Below are 18,607 nucleotides of genomic sequence, written 5' to 3'. Positions count from 1 at the left end.
ACACCTGCCTTCCACTATCTGATTTCAGAATCCTAGTTGCTTGACACCTGGCGTCCGCGCAGAGGGTTTTGGGTGTGTTTTAAATGACTCTGACAGGAGGGGTTTTGGGTGCGTTTTAATGAGGCCTGACACTAAACAATAACATATTCATTTGTTATATAAAAAAAATCATTTATGTAGATATTAATATGTTTTTTATAAAGAAAAATTATGATGAATTTTTTGATGTATGTAGGAGATGACAAATGAATTATTTATCAAGATATTATCTAAATTTGTTTCATTTTGACGAAGAAATTTTATATTGATTATATATCGATGTAACTATGAATAATATTTAATTTTTAAAATTAAAGATAAAGATATATTGATGAGTATGTATATATTTATTTCATTTTTGTCTCTATCATATCGTCATACTCATACTTATATTAGAAATAAAGATAAAGACGAGTATATACATATTTGTTTCATTTTCATCTTTATCATACATATATATATATATATATATATATATATATATATATATATATATATATATATATATATATATATATATATATATATATATGATGAATAATTAGAATTAGTTTAAAGAACTTTTAATTTTATATGTTAATGTTAAGGAGGTTTGTGTAGTGTTAGGTTCAATACGAGTCCCTAAGTTCAATAGTAATAAAAATAATAGATAACTTGATTGATAATCATTATGTTGGTTATATATAGAAGTTGAAGGGTTAAATAATAAAGAAGGAAACATTAAAAATAAGATATTGAGTTAAGAGTGTTTCTATTAATGTTGAAAAAACTAGAAATAATAACAGATTGAATTATACAAGAATAATATCTACTCACAATCTTACCACATTAAAAAGAAATCGATTACACCTGCTCTATTTACTCCATTGATACCCATATAATTTTTTGGATTTTTTTTTTAATTCGTGATACTCGTTGAATATCTATTTTAAAAATAATATTTTATATGTTGGATATTTTAAAAACAAAAACTCAAGAAAAAAATTCAAAATTTAAATGAAAAAAAAAGGAATCTGGAGTGGAAAGGTTGTTGATGCAGGAAGAAAAAAGGCATTTCATCATACACCCTATTTTCACAGGTTAAAAGTTTAAAAATAAGTTTGATTTGTAAATGTTAATTCCAATATATGTTGTGTAAAAGTTAATTCCAAAATCTACAGTGTAAAAGTCTCTCTTCTTAGCTAATTCCATATCTATAAACACCAAAGTGGAAGAAAAGGAAAAGAAAAAATTGATCCAATCAATCATCCTCAAATATTACTTAGAACCTCTTCTCCCGATCCATCATTCAATAATAGATTTCGATTTAAATTTCAATGAACACCTCCATCACATGTCTATAACACTTTTCAACTAACAATCTCTTTCAAGGACAATGAGAAAGAAGAAAATGAAATGAGGTATAAGAAGATAACAAAAATAAGAAATAAAAGGAGTGGTAAACAATAAAGTTTATAAACTTCGACGCTCAGTTAATTTGGTTAACCACTTAATTCAATAAAAATTATTTACTCTCACCAACCTTATTAATCACGAAAACAATTATGGAGATTAGAAATACAAGATGAAACCCTTAGAAGTACAATATAAAACCCCAGAAAAAAGAAGAAAATGTAGATAAATCTCATTTGAAATTAGAGTAAAACCCTTTCTACAAACTTTAATATTTCTTAAGAGCATTAATGATTTTTTTAAGACTAATATATTTTTCTTTTCAATCACAGAATTACACTTTTCTTTTCTAAAATTAATCATAATTTAAAGGATCTTGTATCATAAAAAATTTCCGATAATACGTATTTAATGCAAGTTTTGAAAATATATTTCTGAAGTTTATTTCCTAGCAAAATGTTCGCATTTAGTGGGGATGTAGTATAAGTATCTCCAGCTCCCCCTTACTAATTCAGAAAATTTTACTTTATTAATTAATAAAATTAAAAAGTGAAAACAATATGAAATATTACTTATTAAATAAAATTAATTTTTTTATGAAGTAATAAATATCGACAAAATATGTTCACATAAATAACATTTTTAGACATGAAACAGACCTACCCAATTTAAAAATGATACTATTATTCTTTGAACCACCGTTAGTTTTCTAAATATTATTATTCTTACAGTACCAAAATATCCCCCAAGTCACATGTATCTTTCTACACTCTTTTTACTCTTATACGTCATTTTCTGAGGTGTTTGATGTTTATGGACCTAGGATTTATATTCCTATCTTATTTTTAGGGTTTTCCCGTACCATTAATTATCCTTAATTTTTTTTAATCTAATATAGATTATTACTACGGTAATATTGCTAGTATGTACATCTGATTACATGTCGACCCATGCCGATGTATTGGATGAGGTGTCCCTTCCTCTGCCTCCTAATACAATTATACTCATAAATTTTATCAATTTCTTAATCAAATGTAATATTTCAAATTGCATATTAGGATTAAATTCATTGATAATTGTATTGTTTTCAAAAGTACTCATTGAGGAAGAAAAAATAACAGTGGAGCTTCATTTTTTAGAATAAAAATCTTGAATTCTCGAAGTAGGAAAAAAGAATCAACTTAACAATTATTATTTATAAATAATTAAAAATATTTCAATAAAAAAATTATTAATTTTAAAACGATAGTCATACAGGAGAGCAGAAGTATATATGGAAAAGAAGTGAAAGTAGGTGACTCAAAAAAGAGGGAGCAGCCTCCAGCATTTCTTACTTCCAAAATTATTAAAGAATGTCTCTCTAGAAGCAAAGAAAAAAATAAATAAAAAATAAGAATAAAATATGTAACTTGCCTAATAACCTTGGTTTCTTTCCTGCGCATCTAATATCTAGATATGTACATGGTGTAGAGTTGGCCTCAGTATAGGTATGTACAGAAACCTATCTCATCTCACAGGGTATGGGTATGTGTACCCACCTTCTCTGGATCTTGCTTAAGTCAAAATTCTATCACATGGACAACTGTGCACTTCTTCTCACTGTCAAGCTTACATAGCTAACATTTGGTAAAACATTCACTACCGGTTCCATGATCTTAGGTATGGCTTTCCCATTTGATCATGTAATGATGAATTCTGATGTGGCAAGCTCATCCATGTCATATCATCAGGCACCAGACCACTAGCTGCTTCACGTCCGGTGAAGTAATCTAATGGATGAGAAGCCGCCGGTGGTCCAATTGTGTTCACCCTTGGCGTACCTGCATCTACTAATCCATAAGTTCTGTGTGCAACAAACTGGTCAGTATTTCTAACTGAATCATAAGAGCTACCTGAACGTAATTGATTACACTCTGACAGAATACTAAATAAACTCTGATCAGAGCTAGCTCCAGTGCCAAGACTTTGAGTTGAAAGACTACCACTGTCAGATCCGTTCCAGCCACCACGAATTTGTTGATCGGCAGGAAACCAATGATTACCAATAAAATCTCCAGTATTTAAGTGAGATTGGGAAGGCCCAGCTATGCGAGCATTATTAGAAGTCCAATCCGTCAAATTTACTGCAACCAATGGATCTTGCCTGGGTATTAATTGTTCTTGTCTGGGGATTATTGGATCTTGCCTGGGTACTAATTGTTCTTGTCTGGGGATGATTGGATCTTGCCTGGGGATTGAGTACCTTCCTCCATCTGAATAAATATTATGTGACATGTTTTCTGGCATGAAAACCTCAGTAGCTCTCCTGCGGCCCTGGTCCAATGTCAGTGACGTTTGTAAGGGCTCCTTGAAATGACTGGAAAATTGACCATCACCCATCATAACATTGTTAGAAGTCTGGAACTCTAAATCAGCTCCTTTCTGTTGACGATGATACGGTAACAGCCCTTCGCCTTTAAAGAGAGATGGAAGTAAGACACTTCGATCCTGGATTTGGTAAGAGCTGAAGGTACCATCATCTAATTGCCTACCTAACAACTCTTTCCCTGTCTCTTGACGCAAATCAGCTTCAAGATCAATTATACGGGTTGGCTGCTCTTCACTGGCTTGAGGATTAGCCAATGATAACCCACTGGCAGTGTACTCATGAGTCACTGCAGAATCATAGTATGAGTGTGGCATTTCAACTCCCTGCCAGACATCACCACTGGAAGTGAAAGGCATTCCTTCATCAACAGAAACATCCCGAGAGTTCATATTCCTTGAATACCCATCTTTATTCGGACAAGTATTATTTGATTTTGATAAAAGAAGATTCTTTTCTGTATCCACAGTCATGGGGTTGAACTCGTCATCACCACCAACATAAGAATTGTGCAGGGACTGATGCTCGGGGGACCTAGAAATAAAATCTTCATCATCCTTCAAGTCAGACTGATCTCCATCCTTCACCTGAAGCTCATCACCTGAGTTTACGTTATCCTCCCCCTGATCTTCATGTTCACTCCCTGAGCTCACATTATCCTCATTCTGATCCTGTACCTCACCTCCTGCATTGACTTTATCATCATTCTGATCCTTCGGCTTGCCTCCAGAGCTTATGCTATCCTCATCCTGATCCTGAAGTTCACTCCCTGAGTTCATGTTGTCATTGTCCTGATCCTGAAGTTCACTCCCAGAGTTCATGTCCTCATCCTGATCATGAAGTTCACTCCCTGAATTAATGTTGCCCGTGACATGATCATGGAGTTCACTCCCTGAATTCATATCATCCTGATCCTTAAGTTCACTACCTGAGTTTACATCATCCTCTTCCTGAGGGAAAATTTTTAAGTAAGCTATTATGAAAAATGCCCATGATATGGGACTAAGGAAACTGAGAAACTGATACAAGATATGCAATCAAATTATAAAAAATTATAGAAGACTCTAATAAGAAAACTCTACAACAAACCTCTATGAATGAATTTGATCTATCCTTCATCTCTGCCACCAAAGAGTTTATCACAGCATGTCTCTGTCTCTGTCTCTCTTTCCAATTCACATATGCTTCAGGGAGGTCTTTGTTTACTAGTAGCAACCTATGCAAATAAAATATATTCTATTGAGAAATCACGAGAAAAGTTTTAAAATGTAATCTGTTCAATCTTAACCTATTTGCATAAGTATGTAGCCACGTGAACATCTCACTAACCAATGCTCCTGCAACTTCTTCTTTTCCTCTTTGACAAATATATTGTATGGTTGTACATTAATTTTTTCAAGGTTACCCAAAACACGGTTAAGGGACCTAGATTGAATGCTTTTACCAGACTGCTTCATATTCTTAACAAGTTCATGCTGCTGCCTACTAATCTGAAACAATGCATAAAGAAAAGAATTAGCAAATGCCCTAACAAAAAAAATATCTTCAGAAATACCCCTCTTTTGTTGTTATTAAATCTATATAACTGAAGTTACCCTAAAATACCTAACCCCAACAATGTAATAGGAAACAAAGAAGTCACCGGAAAAAATAAGCCACTGTCTAAATATTTATAAGTTTCAATGTCAATAATTGATTTCACATAACTGAGCAACTATTGCTGTCCCTCTAATAATTGATACTGAAGAGATAACTGACCCGGCTACCATGTTGTTTCTCTGCCAATTAAGTATTGCTTGAAAAGAGAAAAAAAATAAGTGGAGAGCCCAACCTTGATATATGACATGTATTTGTCTCCATCACTAGAATGACTGTTACGTTTGGGCAGTTTGTCTCCTGTCTTGGGCTTTTCTCCCACATTAGGCACTCTGTCCAAAGTATCCATCAAATTTCTGGACTTACCTTTAACAATGTCCTTTTCAAGCACCCTGACATATATTATTTCATGAACATATTTGCACATACAGCAGGACGTATAGAATAGAATAAAGCCAAATAAACCATTTCACTGGAATAAAAAACCAGAGAATTAATTTTACCCTAAATGACATTGTTCCTTATTACAGTTGTCATTCATGTACACTCAGTTATGTGATCACAGTGAAACAGGGACAAAAACTTTAATATAAAAAGTTGCATAGATTATGGATTACATTGAGGATCATTGTACAATGGAAAAATATTACAAAAAATCTAAGGTGTAGGTGACATTTTAAGTACAATGCCAGAAGCCTTGTTCAATAGTATCATTCATCAGTTCAGTAAACATCACAAGAGAAGAAGCAAAACTGCACTAGGAACTCTTGCATTGCTAGTTGATGTTCCAAAATAACAAAACAGTCCCCAAAGTTAAGGACAAATATGCCAACGGATTTTCTTATCCAAAGTGTTCAAATTTCCTAAAGTTATACGTTCAGAAACTGAAGGTTTGGGTGTACACATTAACACTAACTTCAGAATAAGATTTCCAGGAATTGCTCATGGTTATTTTGTTTTACCCAACTTTAAGAGATTAGGCTTGGAAGTTGATTTTGTTACAACTACAGAGATGATAAGAACCTACAATAACTAACAAAAGAATGAAAGGGTGCAAAAAATTCCTTGTCTTCAGGTATAATGCACTGTGATGATGATGATGATGGCAATGATGAAGGAGAACAAAAAGCAGCTCTAAAGAAGACAGTACGCCAATGACAAAAAATAATGATAGCACCACAATGTGAAATAACAGGTTAGTGAAGATGATATTAAACTAGTTATACATAATTGCATTAAACTCTAAAATGTGAGTTTTCATCTGATTGGTGAAGATGATATTAATGTGAGTTTTCAACTTAAAGTGAGTTAGGAAGTTCATTTATTGATGCAGAAATCTTAATAATCCAAATAAGCAATCTTGACCAATATACAAATATCTTAAATTTCTATATCACAGCTTTAACAGAACAATCGTCTACTTTGCTTAAGAGATGGAAAATGGAGGCAATGATAAACCAAAATCACTATAATCATAAAGAATTAAAATTTGACAGAGATTGCTGAGTCAAGAGAGCCTATAAGTCCTAAATATTGCAGCAGAATTTATTAGTTACCTTCTTTGAAGTTTATCATCATTTCTCAGTGAGGAAATTTGGTTGTCACTACTGCATGCTTTATCCTCTGCATCCCAGGAGATTGACTCAGATGTCCCTGTAACATTCCCATCATGATCATAAACTCTAGATTCAATAACTTTTGAGGGTATTCTTTTCTCTACACGTTTTGACCTGTGTAATCCAACAATATTACGACGTCAATGATTAGCACTAAAAATTCCAAGAAAGAAGGAACAGAACCTCATTAAATCCAAGTTCAGTAATCAGGACTTTTGAGTGCCCAACAAGAGATCACATGTAGCATAACAGAAATATTTGCATATCAACAAAAACGACAACTAATTCATGACAGTAGCACTCATCATAACCACTACTTCTACCACAAATAATTATCATTAATAAGCCAATTATCATCCATTTAGCACCCAAAAATAAAACCCACCAATTTATTTCACCAAACAATTATCAAAGGATTTCATTCTACAAAGTCACAGCTAAATATCAATTGAAACAAAATAAAATGTTGATGCTTAAACAATCTAAAACTGTATATATAAAACAGACAGATACACATGAATGAAGACATTGTTTACTGAAGACAGTAGTCAAGTGGGAAATAAGGGAAAGTCCCATTTGATCATACAAACATCACAGAAAAGATTCATAGGATTTTACCATCTTAGATTTCAAGTAACATGATGTCTCAAGCTAATTAAGAATCAAAATTATCATCTGAAGTAGAATATGCATTGACCCAGCTTGTGCAACAATGAGCTATGTTGTTACATTCAGGGAATAACCAATGCAAGTATTGAAAACAGCTAAGATATCCTTTTAATAAAAGGAACTACAGAATATGTCTTGTCCTAATTTTGAATGTCGTCAGCTGTGTAATGTATGTAAATTGCAATGCATGGAAAGTGTCAACCTCCATATCTTTTGCACAATCTCCTTTTCTGGATCTTTACAGTTTTGCCAGATTTGCTTCAAGTTGGACAGAAATCCTATCATACTGCAAAATATAAGAATTACAATACTGGTTAAACAACATACCAAAAATGATACATGTTGAGCATGTGTAAGGCTTACTCATTGTGATAATTATGTATGTGCGAGTAGTATTCTCTCTTTAGAGATTTAAGATGCTGTTCCCGGTAAACAATCATATCTGGATGAAGATCACCTAAACAAAGCGAAGCACCCCTGCAAATATATATTTTAGACATTTGTGACTCTGAAAGAGAAGATTTTCATGAATGATTAGCAGATTAGATAAATAGCTTACCATGTCTTAATGATATTTTTCTCCAAAATAATAAATAAAAAAAGAGGATCTTGATGAGATTGCAATATTTTTGTCATAAATTCAGAATCCATAAATTATCACAACCCAGATGCGTATACAGAGATGATTTCCTAATTTCCTAATGAATATGAGGAAAGAAAAATAAAAGAACTGGAGCTGTGAAGAACAAGACATAATTTCAACCAAATAAAATCATTTCAAGTTGCAAATGAGAAATTTGTGTAGAAAAAAGGAGACCCAAGAAAACTTGTCAGTGTGCTGTGGATATAATAAACCCCAGATTAAATATAAAGTAAGCACCAAATGGAATTCATAGCTAGCTGAAATATGCAATCTGTAATGCTGGTAAACTCAACCCAAAGGCCAATAATAAAACTAAATGACACATTACCTCAACAACAAATCCACTGATTCATTGAAATTTAAAGAAATTGTCACATATAGTATGTACTTATGATATAAACTGTAAAATATAGCAGAGTGAGCACATAATGTATTTAAAGAAAAATAAAATAAGAAAGAGATCTTGCCATTTCATGAAGGGGTTTCCAAAGTTGAAGTTAATCCCAGCAAGCAAATCTTCCACAACTTGATGTGGCTCAAAGCCCCTAGGAAGAAAATTCATTAGAAGGTTTCTCTCATTTTCTGAAAGATGGGTCATCCAAACCTGCCAATTGCCAAAAGTTTCATGGAGGATGATTTAGGCATAATTCCAGACAAAATAAAATCTATTTTCGACTGTAAACAATAGAAACATACCACAACATGGTATTACCTCGTATGAAAGCACATCACTTAAGTTGTCTAAGTCAAAAATTTCTTGAGGCACTGTAAGCACATCTGCCACGAGTTTGTGACCATTGGCAACAGAATTGATAAATGGTTTGGTTTGTCTCCAACTGATGCCAACCTGTTCCCTCTTAGCAACAACTTTTTTCTGATTACCATCCCACTCAACAGAGATGTGAGATCTCATGTTTAAATCATTTTGAACTAATCCCAAATTCTTCCTTTTGATCCTTTGTTGCTCTCTGGAACCATAACCAGCAATGTTTGCACCATTTACTCGTTTTCTCCTTTGATCAGCAGCCATGGACACGAGAACAATTCTTCAAAAACACACTATACCAAAATATAGCAAAACACCACCTTGACTTCTAATGAACATCTTTCATCCATAAACGACCTCAAAGTGCCACTGTTAAACAATGTCAATTATATCAACTTTCCATTTCCAAGTTTAATATTCAGAAAAGTTAAACAGTATTATCTCTATAAAAATCACCACCCTTTACATAATATCTTTTAGCATTCTTGGAATTTAACGTATCAATCTGTTCTTATCATTATTCCATAAGAATAATTAAGGCTAAGTTTAGAAGAAAAGAAAAATTTGATGCCATGCTTATTATTAGAGGCAGAAATTTCCATGCCAATGAAGAGAGGTAAATGGCTATAACAAATTAATGTTTGCCTTTGAACCTTTTTAGTGAAAGGTTTGGCTAAAATTGATTTTGAATCATTAGATGTGATTGACAGGCCTATCTAAATCAGTTTGTATAAAAAAATTACACTGGAATTTATTTCATCATTCCTCGTTAATGAAGATTCAATTTTATCTTTATTTTCTTTACCAAACATAAATGCAGAATGAAAAATAAAAATATCATTCCATTCCTGAGCAAACCTAGCAACAGAACAGGATTGGCCACTCCTCTGCCATTATATTCTAATTATGAAAACATCAAATCCCCGCATTAAGTATGCCCTTAGAAGTATCACATCAACAAAACACCCTAGCAACTTAAATTCAGATAACATACAGAAAGGGATGTTATTCATAATGAATGCCTACGAGAAGCATACCAATATAATATAATACAAGTTTATACACTTGTCTCGTAGCTGCACAACAAAACAAATGTATAATAATTTATGCATACCAACATGAGCTTAGTGTATAAAATTAAGCTTATGTTTTTCAGGCTTTCTTTAAGAGATTTCCAAAAAAATAAATGTTTCCCACTATTCACTAACACCCTCTCCGACTGCACATTAGGATGAATTTCCCATGAACAAACATTTACAGTGGCTTTTCATAGGATTTCTAGTCTCCACAAAGTAATTAATTCACATTGCCTGTTAGAATACATCACGTTACCTTGCATATTCCGTAATAATTCCAATAAACAAAGTGCATCTTCTTCAAATCAAGAAAGAACAGTGATAACAAATACCGGTGAGCCACAACAGATGGCCAAGGCAAGCACATATTTGAATAGTTAAATCAAAGTGGGTGGGGACAAATGTGAGCTTTTCGAAGTTCACCCCATTCATAACACATGCAAGTACAACGAATCATGTGTTCAACAAGTCACAAGGAAAAATGATAAAATATTGAAAACCACCAACAGAAAAAAAAAACATCATGCATGCTCACGAAAAATGAAAAACAAAAACACTGTATATCTGTTGTTTAATGGAGAATCAATAAAAAATTAAATCAATATTCCTTATACCAAAAATTATAGTTTTTAACAGGTCTTCGCAAGGCTAACTGCTTAACTTGATGTTTAGAATTATTTTCAACAACTCACAAGTCTATATTAGATAAAATCCAAACCTACCATCAGAAAAAAAAAATGACATCACGCACACTCACTAAAATAAATTACATAGCTATTGCTCAATTGAGAGTCAAACAAAAAATTAACAAACATTCGTTGTACAAAGATTTTTAGTTTTCGCAGGTTCCAAGCAGCCACACTCGTAGAGCGCAAGTTCAAGTATCTAGGAAAAAAAATAAATCGAGTAATTTTCAACAAGAATTACAATCCACAATGCAAGTCAAAACTCAAACCAGTGCTATTCAATCATTCAAATCACCAAACATAGTGAACCCTAGTGGTCCACACTCAACACCATCACCAGCAAAAAAAAAAAAATTCAAAACACAAAAAAACACTGAAAAAATTTCAATTCAAGAAACAAACAAACCACCGAATTCCACATCCAATTTCAAAAACCGCATCGGAATCGCATTCGACTTACCTCCTTGCGCATCCGAAGCAGCGAAACCCTAAACATCAGAAGAAAAAAACACTTCTAAGAAAAATTACCAGTGAATAAATTCGTCTGCCTGTTCCAGCTACACACCAAGCAGAACTCGAAGCTGCGCAATTAATTAAAGTTAATCGGAAAAAAAAAAAGCTCAACAGAAATCGAAAGAGAGATAGAATAGGCGATAACCTAAGAGCGAGGGCAGAGCGAAAGAGAGAGAAAAATCGAAGAGGTGGAGAGAGAAATGTAGAGAGAGAGAGAGAAAGAGAGTGATAGAAGGTTTGGTATTATTAAGAGAGAGCATCGAGGGAAAAGAGACACACACCACAATTGGCAGAGAGAGAGAGAAAGAGGATCAGACGACTGTGGTTTGGTTTCCCCTCGAAACCGTTATTTTCCGCATCGAATCTTGATGCAGCTTCGCGCGCGTGTCGGCTCGGCTCACCGGCTCCCGCACGTGCGAGATGCTTAGGGTATGTTGTGGATGCGCTTTGTGTTGGGTTTAGATATGTCAACGACACAACGTGAAGAAAGACAGCATGTGTTTTCTTTCTTCTATTTTATTTTATTTTATTTGCTTATTTTTTATTATTTATTGTTTATTTCTTTGTTTTAAAGGTGAATTAAATATGGGAATTCCATTGGGTGTTGGTAACAATCATTATAATTAAAATTATATGGGACGTTGACTTTGATGTCAACGGAACAGAATCTAGGATGGTAGGTTTAGATACATCGAAATAAATTAATGCGTATATTATATATATATATATATATAATATTATTCATGCATAATATTTTTTTTTATAAAGTGTATGTGATTTTAATATAACCTATTTTAAGATATTAAAAAGATAATATTTTATTGAAAATTATATGAATTATGTTGAAAATAGAAAGAAAGGCGCGTCATCTCAATAAAAGAAAATTCTTTAATTTTTTTTTACTAATTTTCTTATTACTTTTCCACATTTGACTATTTTTAATATTGTCATTGGTTACGTAAGATGTGTTACAAGATAAATTAGTTTAGCAGAAATTCTGAACTTGTGTTTGAATGGAAATATTTGGATATGGTATTTAAGGTAATATGGGAGTAGATTTGACATTTGAATTTAGTATTTAGGGTAATATGGAATTAGATATAATATTTGGATTTTCATATATTAATTAATTAATCACAATATTTTAAAAGAAGGTACTAGGATCTTTCGAGCGTAATGTGAACATACAAAATTCCAATCAAAGAAATGAATGAAAGCGAGACTTTATTATATGAGGGAATATCTTTGCTAATTACAAATATTTTTTATGAAAAATGATTTTTCACATTAAAAATTGTGTGAAGAATAAATTTCTCATAATAAATAGGGATTTGAGACAAAATTTGATTTAAATAAAAATTAAATTTTATTAAAGCTGGTAATAAATTTTACTGCTCACTTGGAAATAAAAAAAACATATCCACTCAACGTTAGGTAGGAGATATAAAAACAAATCAATCCAATATAACAGCTTAATAGTTTTATTAAATTATGTTTGGTATATATTTTTTTAAATTGCATATTTCAACTCACGATTTGATGTCAAAAACCAAATCGAATGCATTATTTTACTTATCTTTTATATAGATGTTACCTATTCAGTACTGAGATTATTATTAATAAAAATAATTTTGTAGGATTTTAAGATAAAATTAGGTTAGTTAATAATGACAAAAATATTTACATAAATTATAATTAATTTAATAAGTGACACCTAATTATATAAATCTATTATTAACTAACATAAATAATGTTTTTTAGTTAACATTAAATATATTAAAATAAATGCATGATTGCTATGAATAAGATAAAAAAAAAACTATATATAATCTTAAAAGTAACACTCTAACGAGAAATAGATGCTTTGCTTTATAAATTTGTCAAACTTTATATATTTTTTTAAAACTAATAATAGCACGATATAATAATCTTTTATAGATAGCTTATAATAACTAATTTCGGAAATTTATAATGATTTAGCTGTTGAAACATTAAAATAAAATCAAATTTCATTTAGTTTTGATTATTTTTCTCTCACGTGATACTCGTGCATATTATAGTTAGAGTTAGTTAGTTCTGTGAAAGTAATGGTTTAATGTGGATCATGATTGATTGTTCTAATCAAAGATTACTATAATTATGTAAAACTAATTCGTCGTAAGATCATATATGTATATTTCATCTTCCAATGTCATATTTACCATACAATAATTAATGTTAGATATAATAATAATAATAATAATAATAATAATAATAATAATTAATAATAATAATAATTATTATTATTATTATAATATTAAATTTTGGTTTAGTAAATGATGAAAATAATGAGGTTACCGTCATTAATTAAAATAATAAATGATTTATTAGTTTTGAATTGGTATAGAATGTTATTTATTTATTTGTTCTAGGTTTAATTGATTTGGAGGTTTCTATTTCTGCAGATTTGTGTGAATTAGGTCTCCGTATCTTGAAGTAGTTCAATTGGGTCCCTATTTGTGTAAAATTGAATCAATAAAGTCCTTGCCATTAAATTCAGTGGACGACGTTAAAAGTGTTGCCTGATGGCATGGTGATGTGGCATTTCATAACCACGTGGCACATAAAGACGTCAATAGGTGGACTTAAATGATTTTTTATTTTTAAAAAAAGTTTAAAATATGGTAAATGTAATAAAAACACATAACGTTAATGTTATTTATGGAAATCAAATTAAAAGGTATTAGGGTCAGATATTGGGTGTGTGCGAAATTGGGGAAAATAGGGTTCGTGGGTTAGTCGTTGTGGTTTGCAATTGGGGAACATTGGGTTTTAGTGAGAAATTAGGTTTACATAAAGTTTCGTTGTAGGAAATTATCCTCATCTATCGGTGGTTTTCGCATGGAAAACTTTGGCAAAGTTCGTTGCAGGTGAAGCACGTGTTGAGGTTAGTATATTTTGGTTTTTCGACAATGTTGCATGGAAAATTGTTTTGTTGTTACTTTTACTGTGGTCCCCCATGTTTGAAGTGGTGATGTGGTCCCCCATGTTTGACGTGTTGTCAGAGTGTGTTTTTGAAGCATGTTCTGTTAAAGTGGTGTTGCAATGTGGTCCCTCATCTTTGTTTCTTGTGCTTTTAATTTTGTTTAAGTTTTGTTGTCGTTGTGTATAATTGAAGCATGTTCTGTTAAAGGTTTTCTATATATAAGTCAAACACTTTCTTTGTTGTGGTTTTATAGGATAAATATTGTTATAATTTTGTATAATTTTAGTTGTCGTTGGCCCTCTTATTATTTTATAGGATAAATATTGTTATTCTGTTAAACATTGAGGATCATTTTGAAGTTGTTTTCCACCATGAAGGTAAGTTCTTCAATGATGGGCCACTTAAGTATGAGGGGGAAAGTACAACTTTGTCTTTTGACCTAGACATGTGGAGCTACTTCCTTGTTGTCAGTGTAGTAAAAGGACTTCGATATGATGGGTTTAAGGAGTTGTGGTATTCTTGATAACGGTTGAATATACCATTATCTGTGATTCAATTTTGATACTAAATGCACCCTTTTTGACTTAGAAAATTGCTTTAACTCATGTTTTTGCTTTAGTTTTGTGAATAAGAGAATTGAGGTTATACTTAATGATTTTATTACTAAATTTCCTTAATTTTGTAGGCTAATGGAGAAATTTGGAAGAGGAGTCAAAGTATGAAGGAGTCAGAACTCAAGGAGCAAGCAGAACTACAGAAAAAAGAGAAAAAAACGCAGTGCTGAAAAAAGTTGTCCAAGTTAAGCGCCCCTTTTAGGGGGGCTGAGCGCCAGAAGTTGTTGTCCAAAGCCTGGGCGCCCCAAAAGGGCGCTTGAGCGCCAGCTTCGTCCCGTACACCGCCTAGGCTCCCTAAGTGGGGTGCTGAGTGCCAGTTTCGTGGGCTTGGACCTGTTTTCTGTTATTTTTATATTCTATTTAAGGACTTGGACGTCCTAGGGATTATATCTTTTGATGGCTTAAGCACAAAAACACACTTTTCACCCCTTGGGGTGTAGATTTGGGGATGTGACAGCTCTCCTCTTCTCTTTCTAGGGTTCTTCTATCTCTTTCATTCTTTCATCATGCCAATGGTGAACTAAATTCTATTTGTTGTTGGAGAATGATGTAAACCTCTTTAAACTCTCATGTATTGAATTGATTCTTAATTATAAATGTTTCTTTCATTAATTGTTAGGGTAATTCTTCTTCAATCAATTCTTCCTTTGTTTAACTCATTCATTAGCATGATGTATGATTTGCATGAGTACCGGAAGGTATCTTACAATTCAGGTTCTGGAGAATTATTCCCAGAAGCAATATTGCTCAAGAATGGGGGTATGAGTTTTGGTTGTCTTAAGCTACTAATCGTAATGCAGAATTAACTGTTAAGGATGCAAGGAATTGTGACCTAGTAATTAAGGATAGGCTTTCTTTGTCGAGGAATCAGGTTTTAAGTACTTTAGATAATGACATTGACATTAATGAAGAAGTAGAATTTGTATATACATGAGAGCAAACTACGTGAAATCTAACCCCAACAACATATTCATCTCATATTATCAACTTCATCCATCCATTATAGTGTTTAGCCTCAATTGATCAAATTGCATTCATGTTTATTTTTATTGCATTTTCATTCAAAACCCCAAAAATTGTTCATCTTAAGTCTTAATTAGTTAAGCAATTACACAACTGTTTAGTGTCGTGAGTCCTTTGGGATACGATACTTGGTCTTACCATTTTATATTACTTGATACGGTTTGGTACACTTGCCGACATCTTAACAAGTTTTTGGTGCCGTTGCCGGGGACTCGTGGTTTAAACTATTCTATTTGTGTGATTCTTATCTGATTAGACTTTATCTTTTATTTTTATCTTTTTTTATCTTTTTTATCTTTTTTATCTTTTTTATCTTTTTATCTTTTTATCTTTTTATTTTTTTATTTTTTATTTTTATCTTTTTTATCTTTTAGTGCTAATTGGGTGCTCTAGTGCAGTGTTCTTTAGTGTCTGCAGGATAAAATCCAAAAATCTTTACTAGGAGCACAAGATCATCAAGAGAAGAAGGTTGAAGAAGGTCGCATGGCGCCTGATTGCCCCTCAAAGGGCCCTTAGTGCAGGATGTCACGCATCTCCGCCTGGGCGCCCCATTGAGGGCGCTAAGCGCCAGCCTTCAAGTGCCATGTTCACCAAGACTCTGTGCATGAAGTGGAGGCTCCTTATTCAAGGAAGGTAAAGATGGTGAACAGGAAGATGCTGCAGATAAGTTGGTTTGATGAAAGCAAAAGGAACACCAACATCATAGATGCAGATTGTGCTTAATGGTGTCAGGCTCGTGACGTTAAACAAACGCTTATTGGGAAGCAACCCAATTTCTTATTTTTCCTTTTAATTGATTATTTGTGTGGTTTGGATTTGATTGTGTGTTGCAGTAATGACAACATCTACTGATGGATGTTGGACAACATCTACTGAGGGATGCTAGGAGGACTCAAATGACAACATCTACTGATGGATGCTGCTATGATGAGGGTGATGAATGATAGCGTCTACTGATGGAGGCTATGTGATTAAGCATCTACTGATGTATGCTATGTGATTAAGCATCTACTGATGGATGCTATGTGATTAAGCGTCTACTAATGGATGCTACTGACGACATCTACTGATGGATGCCGATGAAGTAAGAAAGATCAGCTTTTACTAATCGATGCTGATTAGAAAGATTAGACATCTACTGAGGGATGTTACTAAGAGCATCTACTGATGGATGCTATGCTACTAGACATCTACTGAGGGATGTTACTAAGAGCATCTAATGATGGATGCTATGCTACTAGCCATCTATTGATGAATGCTATGAGATCTGGATTTGTTTTACTTTATGATTGTTTGAACTTTGGTTATTTTATTTTGTTTCTAATTTTAGTTGCTTATGTACTTGGTTGAATGAATAGTTGCTGCAATGGTTTGGTGAAAAACTATTTTGTGATGAGTAATATTCTTGTGTTTGCTTTATTGTTTTATGATGCATGTTGAGATAATGATTGTTTAGCTCTTAAGCACAGATGGTGGTTGCTCATAATTATTTGAAACAGATGCATGATTTCAATTGTGATTAATATGCTTGGCAGGATGTTTATCAAATTGTGGAACTTGAGTTAACCTGTGAGATGTTGGACTCCAGAGTTTTTAATTGATTGAATGTTATTGCTTTGAAAGCATGATTGATTTTGACTAAATTTTTCTGTTGAATCATTTTCTTGCTTGTTACACATGATCAAGGCCATTTGTTCTTTTCCCATATAAGCCAATGCCAATATGTGAACCCAATAATGAACAATGTTTGTTCTATCCTTTGAACCTTGAGCCTAAATATGAAAAACCTTTTTGAAATACTTGCCTTGAGTTGAGTAGAGTATGACAATGGAGAATGGTTCAACTTTGGGGTTGTGAGAAACCAGAAAGAATTTTGTGAAAATCTTTAAAGAGCATTGAGCAAAAGAAATAGAAAAGAGAAGAAAAGAAAGAAAATGTTGAAAATAGAATGTCTTAGTTTCAATACCAAGAGGGGAGGTGAATTGGTGAAACACAAAAATAATGTTTTCTTTAAATTTTTTTTCGCAAAGTAGATGCCTTTAAAAGATTTTTTGAATTGCAAGGAAAAAGACTTTGTAGCGCAGCGAAATATAATCGAATGAGTAAAATACAAAGTCGACTAAATGTAATAGAGTAGGGATAGAAAGATCAAACGCTGAGTTTTTATACTGGTTCGGCCAAGCCTACATCTAGTGTCCTTCCACCACATGAAGCAAATGCACTATAATGATCAAGGTTTTTACAACAAGGTTTTTACATCGACATCCACGTCAAAAATATAAAACACCTCTCTAACCCTCTAATCAAAATATAGGCATATACAAACAAAGAACAACAACAAGAAGTCCCCTCTCCTGCAGTCTTTAACACTTTGAACAATCCTCAAAGTCCATAACGCCGCACGTTCTCTTCCTGTAATCACAACAGGGCAAACTCCAATCTTCACAAGATTGATAGGAACTGATAACGAAATAGACACCAAAGATGAACACCACAGTCTTCTTGATGAATTCTTGGAGGTTTTACACTTTCTACAAGAGATCAATAATCTGAAAGAAATCAATCAAATCGTTAGAATCACAAAAGTTCTTGCAGAAATCAAATTTGCGTCAATTTATAGCAATTCGCAACTCTGACGCGTTTT

The 18,607-nt window shown here is 32.7% G+C and overlaps 1 protein-coding gene across 6 annotated transcripts; it reads right to left on the bottom strand.

The window, feature by feature from the left end:
- Positions 1 to 2,726: 2,726 nt before the first annotated feature.
- Positions 2,727 to 11,695, bottom strand: LOC108345574 (uncharacterized). 6 transcript variants are annotated; one of them, XM_052866772.1, is made up of 12 exons: positions 11,507 to 11,695; positions 11,377 to 11,429; positions 9,033 to 9,455; positions 8,788 to 8,924; positions 8,041 to 8,154; positions 7,880 to 7,963; positions 6,949 to 7,122; positions 5,628 to 5,784; positions 5,126 to 5,286; positions 4,886 to 5,012; positions 3,324 to 4,746; positions 2,727 to 3,257 (listed from the first exon to the last, which is right to left on the bottom strand). In XM_052866772.1, exons 3-12 carry the CDS (start codon positions 9,348 to 9,350, stop codon positions 3,070 to 3,072), a joined length of 2,883 nt encoding a protein of 960 aa, XP_052722732.1. In that variant the 5' UTR covers positions 9,351 to 9,455; positions 11,377 to 11,429; positions 11,507 to 11,695; the 3' UTR covers positions 2,727 to 3,069. The 6 variants fall into 6 exon arrangements, with proteins under 6 accessions (XP_052722732.1, XP_052722733.1, XP_052722731.1 ...); XM_052866773.1 differs by having other exon boundaries at positions 2,727 to 3,251; positions 11,507 to 11,693; XM_052866771.1 differs by having other exon boundaries at positions 2,727 to 4,746; positions 5,628 to 5,724.
- Between the last annotated feature and the right edge of the window lie 6,912 nt (positions 11,696 to 18,607).

This window comes from Vigna angularis, chromosome 8 (genome assembly GCF_016808095.1).
Source record: "Vigna angularis cultivar LongXiaoDou No.4 chromosome 8, ASM1680809v1, whole genome shotgun sequence".
Lineage (NCBI taxonomy): Eukaryota > Viridiplantae > Streptophyta > Magnoliopsida > Fabales > Fabaceae > Vigna > Vigna angularis.
This window is presented reverse-complemented; position numbering and strand designations above follow the sequence as displayed.